A 14668-nucleotide genomic window follows, 5' to 3' on the forward strand; every position below is an offset into this window, starting at 1 on the left:
ACACACACACTCGTGAACAGACTGGGGTAATACCACAAATGCACAGAGGTGTGCCCCAAAGTTACACTAATAGCTATGTGTACTCGTACATCGAGTTCACACACATAAGCCGGCACCATGAGCTCTAACCATTACCATGTATGCACACATACTGTATGCACAAAACTCTGCACAGACTCACACTTGCGTGCAGACACACACATCCACACACAGCTTTATAATAGATGCGATTGATAAGCCAGAACAAGAAGTACAGTTTTTATGAGGTGAGACTTGGACTGCAGACATCTGGCCTTGAGGTTCACGTCATTATTTTTCCCCCACTGTTTCTGCTATGCTATTGTTCCAGCTTGTATATTAGACATTCCTCAGACAACATGCAAGAATACTGCAAGAGAAAGAGACCATAAAAGCCTTTCTCACACACAGAAATGCACATAGGAACACACAAAAGACACAGAGGTAGAAAAATACACCCAGACCCTCCCATGAATGCTAGCAAAGGTTCACAGCTATTAGCTTATCAAACAGGAGAAATTTCTTAATCATCAAATGACCACCGAGGTGTATGCACTATCTAGAGGGAGATAAATCTGTCCACGTGCAGGAGCGTGTAAGTTAGAAAGACGCTCGTGCTTTTCTAATTGCTTCCTTCGATGACTGTGTCCTGGGTAATGAGGCTGTAGCCGCATTAGGAGGTAAAGAGTGTTAGATGAGGAATAGTGTAATCTGGTTAGCGCTAATGTAATGTCACCTAATCTGATGTGATCTAATCTAAACGGGATGCTGCGATCTGCTCAGCCCTAGACTGTCAATGATGCAGCTCCATGTCTGGTGAGTGTGTGTGTGTGTGTGTGTGTGTGTGTGTGTGTTAGTTTAATCAAGTAGTTTGCTTAGGCGTGCTACAGAAGAGGAAATTCCAAGTATGAAATGGAGAATGATACACTCACCATTATGGATGGTTAGTTGTGATTTAATAACAGTGATGAGGATAATTTGTCTCAGATGACTGAATGACGTGAAACTCTGCATAAACTCCTTAACCTACTTGATGAAAGAACTACACAGGGATAATAATAATAATAATAATGATAATAATAATAATAATAATAGGGAATTTACTGTGGTTTTTGGATCTTTCGAAAGCACTGTAAACGCTTGACCATAATGTACTGCTACAGAAGCTAAAGAGGCAAGGTGGGGCCCACAGTTGCCACAGTTCACTTCATGGTCAAAGTCAATTTGTCACCCCAGAATTAACTCAGCACACATTTAAAACATTGGTTGGTATTTTGGTAAATACGGTAATTGGCTTTTTTTTAGTTGAGAATTTGATGAGAAGATCAATACCTCTCTCACCCAGTAAACATAAAAACTGCCCATTAGTTCAACAGCCCATTGGTTCGACATCCCATTGTTCCGACCATATTAAACTCATTGTTCCGAAGTTCGTTCCGAAATCATGATGATGCCCTGTGGTTAAGGTCTGGTTAGGTTTAGGCACAAAAAACACCTGGTTAGGGTTAGGAAAAGATCATGGTGTGGGTTAAAATGAAAAAGAAAGTGACAAACACATAAGCCGTGAGCCTGCTCCGCCTCATGCCGGTCGCAGCGCACCATACGCCCGCCGCGAGCCGTTCAGCACTGCGGACAGTCGGACTAATGGGATGTCGAACCAATGGGCTGTCAAACCAATGACATGGACCCAAACTTGAGTCAGCAGCCAGTTATTGTAACATAGCAAAAAGACTGGACTGGCTTTCCAAAGGTAACAAACAGAACCTGTAAAGCTTACTTATTAATACTTACTTAACAAATATCTCACTAGTTTAATCCGTTCAAAAACGATTCCTTGGCCAGCTGGGACTTGTTGGCAGCCAAGAAAATATCCAACATATAACTCTCCATACAATGCCAAATTGCATTTTTATGCTTGGGTTTCTGTATGGAATAAACGTATCAGTACATTTTAATTTGTTAGCTTTAGACCAAAATGTCAAATACAAGCTTTTCTTTAATGGACAGACATCAGAGTGGTATTGATCTTCTTATCTAACTCTACACCAGAAAGCAAACAAGGTCATTTTCCCATATGTCAAACCATTGCCTTGAACCTGGCATTCCACAGGGATCAATTTTAGGGACCTTGCTGTTTTTAAATCACATACATTCTGTTTTTAATGGTTACCTAAGTATATTCAACACCGCACAAAACTACCAAACTAGGAGTAGTCACTTGCTTTGGACTGCAGGAACTTTATATGACTGATGTTTGTAGACTGGAATGTAACACTTTATTTTGCAAACAATACTAGTATCTTTTAATAAAAATGTAATAATCTCACTGCCTGTTAATTACGAACAATGAACTAAATAATGAATTTAAAGGAATTACATTTAATTAATTTATGCTCAACATTAAGGAAACTTGTTTCATTTAATGTGAACCTAACTCAAAAATAAAGCATAAACTGTTTCTATGGCACATGTGCTTTTGGAAACAGCCACTTCAACACAATTCCTAGGAGCAAATTGTACATAAAATTTGAACTGGATGCCAAGTATTGATATGTTTTAACTGATCTACCAAAAAACCCTAACATTGTTCTATAATTTACCTTTGTTTAAGTTACTTTTACGTAGTTTGAGTGAGTAGTGCGACTGCACACCATACAAAATTGCAAAAGATCAGTATCAGTTCCAAAGAGTTTTGAAAACTACTATTTTGGCCACACAGACTCCTTTTCTGCCATTTTCAACATTTTCCAAATGAACTGTAGGTTGTTTATTTTGTAAATTGTTATTCCAAACACACTCGGCCCTCTATTTTAAATTATTATTTTAGCATATATACCACCATACAAAAGGCTGAAACCAGTACTTGATGAGACAATGCAAAGGGGATAAAATGGTAGATTAAGAGCAAGGGCAGGAGAGGATAACTTGCTGAATACAGGCAGCATGTTATTTGACATCTCACTGAACCAGGAAATAACTGAATCCATCATTTGATCACTTCATTGATTCTCCCTTTTTGATTTCATGGCCTTCGGGGTTGGAAAAGCCCTCCCTCTATAAACCAGGATTAAGAGCTGTTGTTTTGCCTTCTATGCCTCACCATTGTACAAATTAGAAAAACACTTTTCTTAGGCCTTTCTTGGAAGGAGGCCAGTGTCTTCAGATGCCAACTCTGCATTCCTCAGGCAGGGCAGGATAAAAGCTGAATAAATATTGTCTCTAGTTGGAGCAAGTAGCACAACAAAAGGGTCTTTCCACTGTCTCTCCGGGTTTGGAAAGGAGAGAAACTAATGTGTGTGTGCATGATAAAGCATCAGAATGTATCAGGAGACCTTCAGACACACAGACCACTGTAGATTAATTCCATAACCTATAAAAATGAAACAAGCTGTAACTTTAAACTAATGTTAGTGTCAGTCCTTACAATAACTGAACCTAATCCTACCTCACAACTTTAACTGTCAAGGTGTGTTAATGTTCAGGGGGCCGAACTTCAGGAATATAAGCAGACATTCCCGTTTATAACAACATTCAATCAAATCATAATGACCTCAGTGACGTATCTGTTATAGAATCCCTGCGCCTCACAAGTCTTCAAGCTTTCTGTTACCTTTTTCTGTCTATAGCTACTGTTGCACCCCCAGCTTTTGGATAGAGGGGGATCTCTCTTTCAATTCTATGGAAGCCACTTGCTGCCAGTGTCAAAAAGATCATATTAAGTCATTATAATGAAAAACTTTATCAAATTAATGACTATCTCAGAATAATGACGTACTAATCTCGAGATAATGACTTAGTATCTCAAAAAAATGACTTGCTTGTCTAAATATAATGATTTAAAATCTCAAAAATAATGACTTAGCATCTCAAAATAATGGCCTCCTTATCTCATAATAATGGCCTACCTATATCTCAAAATAATGACTTAATATCTCAAAATAATGAGTAAATACCTCAAAATAATGAGAAACATATGAAAACAGAATTTAAAAAATATGAAATTAAGTGTTGAGAAACAATACAAATTCATTAATTTGAGAAAGTTCTCATTTTTTGAGAAACTAACATTTTTTTTGAAAAGTTCTCATTTTTTGAGATACTAAGTCATTATTCTCAGAAAGTTTCTCATTATTATGACTTAACAGGATCTTTTTTTGTTTCATCACACTGGCAGAAATGGGCTTCCATACCCATACATGCAAAACATTGCTTTTTTACCATATTCATAAAATTAATCACATTCTTGTCAACCTCAGCTGTACTTTCTGTTTTATGTAAAATACATTTACACTAATCAGCAAATGTTAACAGGCTGAACTAAGACAGTGAGTGTATTAATTTTTTTTTTTTTTTGAGCATAATAACATATATTGCATCGGCACTACTATGCCTTATACAGCCTTACAAACCTGCTAGCTTGTGAAACAGAATAACTGCTATATAATAAAATAAGATATAAAACAGAAAATAACTTTTTTTTTTTTAAATTTCATTTCAATATTAAGAAGACTAACATCGGCTACTGAGACATGAGATGGTAAAAGGCATATTATGATTCCACTGTCCTGTATATGACAAATTGTTGCAGGTGGTGAAACAGCATTCATTAATTTCAAAGGATATTTTCTCTTGATGTATCACGCCTAATGGCTGTCTCAGTGCTGCATTCATAGGTAATCACTACAAAGTGGAAGACCACACATAATTTCAGTCTAATTTTGGAGCTTACAATTTATTTATAAGAGGACAGTTCAACCACAAAATCAAAAGTACATTTTTCCCTCTTACCTGTAGCTTATCAGCCTGGTTTGTTTTGGTGTAAGTTATCGAGTGTCAGACATATTGTATGTAAAGATGTCTGCTGTCTCCAGATATAAAGCAACTAGATGGCACTCAGCTTGTCATGCTCAAAGCACCAACACAATACATTTGAGAAATTTCACATTCCTTCTTAGCAATGTCTCTTTCCAGAAACTGTGATCCCGGTTACGAGATAATCCACAGACCCTGTGAGCAGTTTCATGTATGTTAGGAGTGATAGGGGGATTATAGTTCCTCTTTTCTTCTCCTTTTCCTTGTCTTTCATTTACGTTTTGGACTGGTTTCCACTGAGAAATAAAGGTATGGTTGAGCTGTGTGTTTGTTTACGTCACATCATTGAGGTGTGCATGCACCCTCTGGAGTTAGTTAATGAGGTGACAAGATTCAGGTGTGTGAGCGCGGCAGAGAAAAATGTTTGCTTCCATGTCATGAGGAGTCCCCCCATTTTTGAAAGTGCCGCTGAAGAGGACGACAGCTACACCCACCCAGCCAAGCCACAGACTCTTTGAGAGCAAAACCAGTTTATGTTTGTTTTCGGATCCATTTTAACTACAAAAAAAACTGAACTATTGGGAAGAGCCAGGATGGAGCTCGCCGCTCACCGGGAGCCGCGGCCAGAGCTGGCGGTGCCTGGACTGACTGACCAGCCTCTGAATACACCTAGCCTGCGAACCTGGCCTACCTGTATTATTTCTCGTGCCTGGAAAACCAGTCCGCTGTTCCGTTCTTTCCTCCATTTGTTTCCTTCAATCACACTCCAGGTTAGGGCTAGCCCATCATCTGAGCTGTTGACATCCTTAGACTTGACTAGTCCGTAACATGTAGGAACTATTTTCTTTCTACCAAACTACACTCACCCAACGCATTTCACTGCAGAAGGTAGTGTGCATCTACTGACAGTGTACCTAGTGCCACCAATTTCTGGAAAGAGACACTGACATTTTTTAATGTATTTTTTGGTGCTTTGAGCACCACAAGCAGAGTGCCGTATAGTTCCTTTATATTCCAGAGAAGGCAGACACCTCTATGGTCGATATCCCCAACACTCGGGAACTCACACCAAAACAATCAATATTGATAAATAACACTATGCTGAGAGGAAAAATATGTTTTTTTGAATCTTTGGTGAACTGTCCCTTGAAAGGTTGGCTGTGATTAGCAGGAAACAAATTGAAAAACTAGTTCATGGCTGTTTTTGCTGCAAGTAACAGAGCAAGTAAAAGTGGTCAGACCACAGCTGCATGCCAATTTATTTGAAATGGGCTCAGCAATTGTTGCACAGTGTGTTTTAGCTGCATTCACTCGGGGTGAGTGTAACTCTACCCTTAACAATCTCGAGCTCTTGACCCTTAAATATGCCCCTCTCAAAGTGAACCTTCCCTTTCTATCCGCATAAAGTGACAAAACAAGATCAAACCATACATACTGTCCAAACACCAACACGTATCACTGTTGAGCAGCAACTTTCTTTTCCAAGCAAATAGCTTTTCAAGGTTAATGAAGTCAAAATGTCGCCTGTGGGAAATGTAGACTAAGTGACCCAAAAGTGACTTCAGATCACTTTGGGCCCATGTAACAGCTACACGCTGAATCAATATTCATGTCAGTGCTAAAAAGCTTCCACTATAACAGCAACAACGATTTCCAAAACAGGAACCATGCATTTTACCACGTCTCCCTTGACATCCCTGTCTTTTCTACGCCTCTTAACTTCTACTCAAGCTATTTTGGCATCAACAGCATACATCGAGGGAGTGGAAAGAATGACAGGAGAGCCTCAGAAAAAGGATGCAGGGAAGACAGAGACGGGTGGCCATACAGACAGAGGGAAGTTTCTTATGTAAAGTAAGAGAGAGGTTGACCTTCTCAAGTAAATAGACTATGGGCTGTGTCACATAGTTGGCAGACACACAACTATTCCATCAGCTCCACCATAAATGGTAACGCTCTTAAACTGCGCGGAGAGATAAAGCAGACACCCTCTCCATACTCGTCCAACCAGTCCGCCTCCTCTCTTCCACCCATCACCCCCTCTATCCTTTCGCCTCCAAGTCCTTACACTGTCATCCCTATCCAACACTCTATTTAATCATCTTTTTATCCTTCCATCTGTGTCGTGCACACATTTACATTCGCTGCACTTGCCTCTCTCTGCTGCCCTCGAAGCAAGAGCATGTGTGCGCCATTTCCCAAACAGCAGAGTGTTTGTGTGAACTTATTTGTGCGTTTAAGAGATAGGAGACAGACAGAGGGGCTCTGTTATGTGTCATGGACAGTGAGGGTTCAGGCCCTGTAGTTCCATACACACTGATGGGTTGCAGGGTAACAACGTCTGTGTTTGAAGGACACGTGTGTGGATATAGAGTCTGTTATTGTCTGTCTACTCAAGAGGCCGGTTTATATCGCAGGAGTCAGGTCACAGCAGTTCATACTGTACATGTATGTGAGTGTGTGTGGTAAAGAGTCTCATCCAGTGAGCCAACCCCAGAGTAACACGTCTTGTGCTATCTTGTCAATATTCAGTTCTCTGGAAGCAAAATTAAAAGCTTAATTTGCCATTGAGAAGTATTACAGCAACCTCTGAAGCCATTGGGTATTGGTCTGATGATGATTTAGGCTCTGGGGGTAACGACCAATTTTTAGGAGTGAAGCTGAGCAAAGATAAAGCAAACTTCAGTGTTGGGCAATATTGAGAAGACATGTCGATTAAGAACAGCCCCGATAGCAACAACTACCTTGTTTATAGTTTATTGCTCACCACTGTTGTTATTTCCTCATTGGTTATGCTTGATATCGCTCAACAACAGCTTGACAATGGTATAAGACATTTTTTTATTTTAACCAAGAAACAATGCCAGGCAAATCAGTCAACTCAGAGTGGGCAGAGTCAAAGTTCCAGACCCAGGCATATGCAAACGCTCAGCTGCAGACACTCCACCTTCGTGACAAGATGACAAACTATCCTTGTCTGTCAGAAATACCCATCTATATCCAGCATAATTCCTCATTAGTAAGCAAATCATGTGTGAGTATTGCCAGCAGAGACATTAACTGGCCTTTAAAATTAGGTTGTGCTTGAAGTTTGATTAATTGTAAGTGTGTTAGTGTATGCTCCCCATCTTTCTCTCTCCGTCAGTTAATCATCTGGGCGGATATTTTATCTTGTCAAATTCTCTTCAAGACACAGTCTGAACTCCACAACCTTATTTGCAGTTGGATGATACATAATGCCAGATCTATTGTGTGTGTGTGTGTGCGTGTGTGTGTGTGTGTGTGTGTGTGTGTGTGTGTGGGCTGGAAAACGGGCCAACTTGATCGAAAAGCTGTCAAACTCAACAGAGCTGAAATACGATTTCTTAAAGGGGCTGTTTTCCTTAAACACAAACTTTTAGCAGATGATATTCAGTATAAAAGGGCTGATCTCTATCCATCAGAGATCGATAGCGATGTACGGATTGAGGAATATGGAAACAATAATGGCATCTGTGATACATCCACCGTACCTAGTGCAGAAGACAGATGATTTTAAACTTGTGCAGCAGTGCACACAGCAGGTAAGTCTCTTGAAAGACCTAATTCCTACAGTGGCAGTCGCAAGGGGTACACACTGCAAAACTCCAGTAGAAAACTTGGCTGGAGGATGTATGGAAATTGAAGCCCAGTCTCTCCTCCATGTGGACAGAGTTACAGAGACAAACAGAGGCTTACTGATCCTTGTGTCTATTGGATGTATTGGCTTGCAATCAATTAAGCGTCTCAGTAAAGTTTTCAGCAGCCTGTCTGGAGACGAGAAGGATCCATGTTACTCAAACTAGGAAAGAGCACTTCAGAGAGACAGGAGAAAAGACTTAAGAGGAGACAGGCAAGGAGGAGGATATAAGGAGAAAGAATGAGATAGAGAGATATGGTAAAAAGACTGAGGGAAGTTAAAAGGAGGACGTGCAGTGGAAGAAGAGGGAAAGAGTAGGAGGAAATAGAAATAATAGGGAGAGGGAGGGGAAGAATGAACAGAATCACAATAAAAAGAAGGAGGGAGCAAAAGGGAGGAGTGAGTGCAGACAGAGAAGGAGAGGAGTCAGGAAAAGTAAGGACTGAACAAAGACTAGAAAGCTATAAAACCTCCTGTGTTTCTGTGTGTGTGCTGAGGATGGCATCTGGATGTGTTTATAGGCACTGGGTCAGGGACCGAAAGTAACCTCATGAAACCTGGCCAGGCTTCAAACTCCTTCTAAACGCCTACAAACACACACACATGCACACTCACACACAAACAAACAAACACAATACCCGTGTCACTTACTTTACTTGCGTTATATAACTTTATACAAAATCGCACATGCCAAAAACACAGCACAATAGCCTCAAGCACAACACACACATCTCAAGACCTGGAAAATCATCTCATGTGAAGGGAACTGCACTGTGAAAGCCTGATTCTTGATACAGTGTCTGGAAGAAAGAACTGGAAGAGTGATAGAAAGTGAGGGCTCAATGCAAACTAATCCACCTCTTCACCACCACCACTCCCACGGTAAACCCTCACCCAGTGGTGGACTGGCAACACAAAGCAGCCTGGGAATTTGCAGTTAAGCAGCCCCCATTTGATACACCAAATTTGAATTGACACACTTTTGTCAACGAACAAGCCATTAATTAAAAAAAAAAAAAAAACACAATCAGTTAATTTGTTTTGTTCGTGCTAGGCTCATATGTGATATGATAAGACTGATTATCCAAGGTTTTACTTCTCATGTGTACAGAAAGTAAAAATTCCACGTTTAATTAACTAATATAATAACTGACACCTGACTTGACTTCATAGCCTACTTTTAGAATTATTTACAAGATTGCAAAGCAGTCAACAGTATTCAAACACAGAACTCAATTAAAACCAGCTGATTCTATCCACAGGAGCGCACTGTATTTACACTGCATATTCAAACAAAGGACACTCTATTTACACTGGGTACATATTCTACAAATCGCTTTCATTGCTGGGCTGGCTATCAAATATTAGTATATGCCTTAGCAAGGGTAGCCAAGACAATGCCCACGAGTGCCTGGTTGCATGTTCTAAAAATAAATTGCGGTCAAGCCAGCCGTCACTCGCATCTCTGTGGTCAAATCAGTTGATGTTACAACTGTATGCACCCACATACTGACACTCATGCTAAATGCATTCAGACAGCCCAAACTGAGTTACAGACGGACTTGGCGAAGTTAGCAGAAGAATACACTTGTGACTACATCTGGTTTTCAACATAAGGTGTGAACCAATGGTATATAATGCCAGGGTTGGAGGAGATAAAGGGGTTACTGGCCCTCACAAGACCTGCCCACTGGAAGGGTGGGCGCTGGCCACTATGGTTCTGCATGTTAATGTGGCTAGCTTGCTGTCTGCGCAGTACAATAACCTGAAGAGTAGCAGAATTAACCTACAGGGCTCTAGTTTCGTAGACCGGGCGCAGCGCACCTGCGCTTCGCCAACTGGGTGTGGCCAGGCAGATTTTGTAAGTTTGGCACACCGTGCGCCTGGCGCAGCTACTCCTCTTTCCCACCTCCGTCCCTCCTACCGGCGCAAGTCGGAAAGAGGGAGGAGAGAAGGCATGGAGTGGGTTTTACACACATCACACCAATCAAATGAGCCCCTCTCCTCACCCTTAAATGCACCGCGTGAAGGTGTAATGAGAGTTTACTCAATTCACCATTGCAGATGAGAGCAGCAGTGTCAGACAGCCAAACTTCTCCCAGGAGGAAACTGATGTTTTGGTCCGGGAGGTCCAAGCTCGCAGTGTCCGAATATATGGAACTGCGAGCAGACCTCCACGGGCTGATGATGCAAAGGTAGCCTGGGAGGAGGTCACCACAATTGTAAATCAATGTTGCGTTTCTCTCGTGCGCACGAGCACTCTCTCTTTCTCTCTCACAGTCTCACTCTGTTTCTTTTCTTTTGACTTTTCTAAGATGACAGATGCTGAATATATACTCCCTATCTGATGCTGTGGCTGTTTGTGGTTGGCTGAGAGGGATGTGAACTCATTAGTTTGCAGGCTGTGTTAATCAAATCAGGTTGGGTTTCCATTATGCATGCCAAACGTGCCAAATGGTGCCAATCCCCTTTGATCTGACATCAGATATGACGGGACAGTCGATATAGAGATACATTTATGTGCTGATTGCAAATAGTTGCACTGAATAGTGTTTTTTTGGGTATTTATTGCATCGTTAATGTGCCTGATATTCTGGAAACCTGCCTGTGAGGTTTTGGTGATGTGTGCGCACTGTCCGCTGGTCAGCCAAACTTTGGCTTACACTGGCTGTGCTCCGCCTGCGCTGACAGTAGACCTGGTTTCAGCTGGCAAGCTTTTAGCGCACCTTCGGCGAAGCCTTTTGGCACGAAACTGTCACTGCGCCAAGCTGGATCTGTCGACACCTCCCCCTGCTGCGCTGCCACACCCATCTCAGCGCACCTCGGTCTGCCGAACTACCAAACTGAGCGCGCCTCGGGTTGCGCTGCTTGAAACTAGCTCTGCGCAGTGTTCGCCACCCTGTGCCACCTGCGCTGCGCCAGGAAACTAGAGCCCATAGACTGACATACACAATCAGTCAAGGAAATTCTTGGTGGTTAACCATTTACATCCCTAGTGGGCATACAAAGTGACGGACTTTGACCCAAGAGTGCGGGTTTCGTATCCTGAGTCTCTTCTGTTGTTAAATCAAGGAAACAAAAGCACTTTGGTTAATGTTGATTTAACTATAATATCCAATATTTTGGCTCACGTTACTGAAGACTTTGTAAGAGCCAGTGCCTTAACAGAACAATTAAAAAGGTTAATAACACTGTAGTCACTAGGATCAGATCATCTCAGCCTCTAAATTATTGTATTTCTCTCCTCAGAACTATCATTGTTATTCAGTCTCAACTCTAAATGTTTTAGGAATGTATCTGGATATGTCTAGACAATGACATTTGATCACGGGCCTTTGCATTTTCACCTGGCATTAATAAGTGCTGTCTTATCTCTTCTGCATGTGTTGTAGTCAGATCTTATTATGCATTACTTGGAGCTCGTGGACTAGTCAAAAAACACATGTGTCCCAGATTAAGGGAAACAATGCGGGGTTGATGCTTTCCTTGAAATTGCACAGGTTGTATTCACACCTGGCTGAGATCTGATCACAATGCATTCCAAACGACCTCCAGATGTGGTGTAGTCGATCAAATATCATTCTGATTGCAATGTGTTCTGCATGCATTTACACCTTGCATTAACATGCCTTTTCCCTAATCCAGACAAGATGTCCTGATCCACATTGCATGGTAATATGAGGTGTAAATGGGGTCAAAGACAAAGAAACCCAGGAGTAAAACACTGCAGATTGAGAAAGACAATCTCTGTCAGATGTTGTGGGGCCTTCCTCACCCGTTAAATCACCCCAGTTCTTCTCTCGCTCCCTCTCTGTCTCTCATACTCTCTGATTTCCGTTTTCTCTCTCACATGGCTGTAATTATGCTCGTGTAAACAAATGAGGCCAGAGAGAGACATCAGGAATTTCAGTTGGGCCTCTGGGAGTTGTGTAGTTTACACAATCACACAGAACAATACAGAGGATATATATGTTAGCAAATATTCATATTGGGTATGACACATTCATACCGTATTCATACTGTCATACCGATTGCGACTGCAAGAACGACTGCCACCCAGTCCACCCCCAGCCACTCAACTTTCACAAGCAATATTGTTGCATACCCCAGTTTGTGTCATCATCTACGCTACATTTGTTCACCTTGTCGCTACAGAGTAGAAAAGTGTGCCAATTGAAAGATCCCAAGCACATACAGTTGGAGTTGAACTCTTCATTATATCTACTATGGGTTATCTTTGGGGTATAATGTCAAAAATGACCCTCTCGATTGCCTTCCTACTTTATCACTGATGGCTGTGCAATTTAGAGGGCGAAATGTACGCAGCAGCACATGCTGTGCACACATGAAGATTTCAGAGGAAATCAGCTGCACTGAGAAATGCTACTTTGCAACTTCAACTCACCGACTGTTACCCTTGTTAAATAGCAGTCCATCTCTGTGTTTTGGTACACTTGGTGTGAACCACACTTGAGTAAACATGAACTGTACTCGAGACCACCTTTTCAAGTGGACCCGGTTGGCGGGTCATAAAGTGACAGCAGCATTCTGACTAAGTCACTGATAATTTACGGCAATAGTGTGCATTAGTCCACCTTCCACCTTCTCTTCCCCTCTCTCTGTCTCTCACACACATTAAGCAGTTTTATCATTAGTGCTACTGTGCTCAGGGTTGCCGTTATTCTGTTTCTGACCAGGAAAACCTGTTAAAGTAAAAATATTTCCTTCTGAGAATATGTAGGCCTAACAACCTAGAAGCAAGCAAGCTAGCAAGCTATCTACACCAAATCTTAAATTTACACTTCTGTTACATAATTTTAACAAACCACTGTACCTATCAGCTGTGCACTCGAGATCATACATAAGATGTAACTATTTTAAAAGATGGGTAAATACTTGCTGTCTTCCTAAGTTTGTATTTAATAAACAGAAAACACACGTTTTATATTACAATACTGACTGAAAACAACATACAATAGTCAACAGCAAGTAGGTTGCTACTAGTGATGGTCGTGACCTGAAACTTTCAGCTCCAATTTGCAGTTTTGCGGGTCAGGTTTGGGTCATTTATTTTTGCAGCATGAGAGGCATATTGGTTCTCATGATGGGTTGGTGCAGGTTTCAGAAAACCCTAACCCACGCATCACTAGTGCTGGGGTACTGTACACAGTGTTCGTCCTAATCAAACAAACTGGATTTTGGGGCCAAGATTGCTCAGATCTGGGCCCGAGTTCCTGATGTAGAAGCCTCCTTAAACTACTACTGCCGTACATTCTTTCATTAGGTCTCATCTGATAGGCTATTATGGCTACTACCTCAGTGGAGCACCATCCAACAGCTGCATTCAACTCCACACGCACACTTTTCTCAATGAGACATCCAGATACACACAAACACTAACCTGCTTATGATATTCAATCCCCATGCTCAGAGTATTGATCAGAATGGCGATCATAATCCCTCGTCCAAAGTACTTGCTGTCCACAATCTTCCTGAATGTGTCGCACACCAGCCTCCAGAAGTGAACCACCTTCGCTGCCGTCTTGCCCAGTCGACGGTGCTTCTTTTTGGGCTGCCGGCTGTCTCTCCTGTCCCTGTGATGGAGGTCCTGGGTGAACTCATATATGCCGTCGCTGTCGGAGTCTCCAGGGGTCTCGTTGCCCTCAGTGCCACCCTCTGATTCGTTGGCCAGCGCTCTTGCGCACAAGGGACAACTTTCTGGGTCCGATGTCAATGCGGCTGTGTCCATGGCACTGCTGGTAGTGCTGAGGTCACGAGCCGACAGCTGGCAGGAGAGCTGGGCTGCAGCCGAGTGAGAAAGGTCAGATGGAGAAACTGAGACGAAGAGAAGGAAACTGCAGTGAAATCAGCGTGATTGTGATAAATTACAAAAATGAAGTGGTTTAGACAAATTGTCAAATCCAATGAAAGAGATCTGTTGTGAACAACAACATTTTTGGACAGTTTGCGTGTGTGTCAGAGGGAATGTGTTTGACGGTGATGGGCAGTGTGTGCTATGAGTAATGCCTTGTCTCTTCAGGCTGTGCTGTGGTCTGTCTGGCCTGCTGCCAGCATTTCCACCGTCTGTACAACCTGAACAGACCTGGCCTGACTTTTGCTGAGCCCGCTGCCTTTTAGAACTTGGCTGGGTCAGACCAAGCTGGCTACAGGCTCGGATGT

The 14668-nt window shown here is 42.0% G+C and overlaps 1 protein-coding gene across 12 annotated transcripts in view; it reads right to left on the reverse strand.

The window, feature by feature from the left end:
* cacna1g (calcium channel, voltage-dependent, T type, alpha 1G subunit) overlaps positions 1-14668 on the reverse strand; it is a 213037-nt gene that overhangs the window by 120734 nt on the left and 77635 nt on the right. For all 12 annotated transcript variants that reach the window (XM_049562754.1, XM_049562752.1, XM_049562757.1 and 9 more), the window contains exon 8: positions 13890-14290. In XM_049562754.1, the coding sequence (XP_049418711.1) occupies positions 13890-14290 (401 nt within the window). The remainder of the gene's footprint in view (positions 1-13889; positions 14291-14668) is intronic.

This window comes from Epinephelus fuscoguttatus, linkage group LG20 (assembly GCF_011397635.1).
Source record: "Epinephelus fuscoguttatus linkage group LG20, E.fuscoguttatus.final_Chr_v1".
Lineage (NCBI taxonomy): Eukaryota > Metazoa > Chordata > Actinopteri > Perciformes > Serranidae > Epinephelus > Epinephelus fuscoguttatus.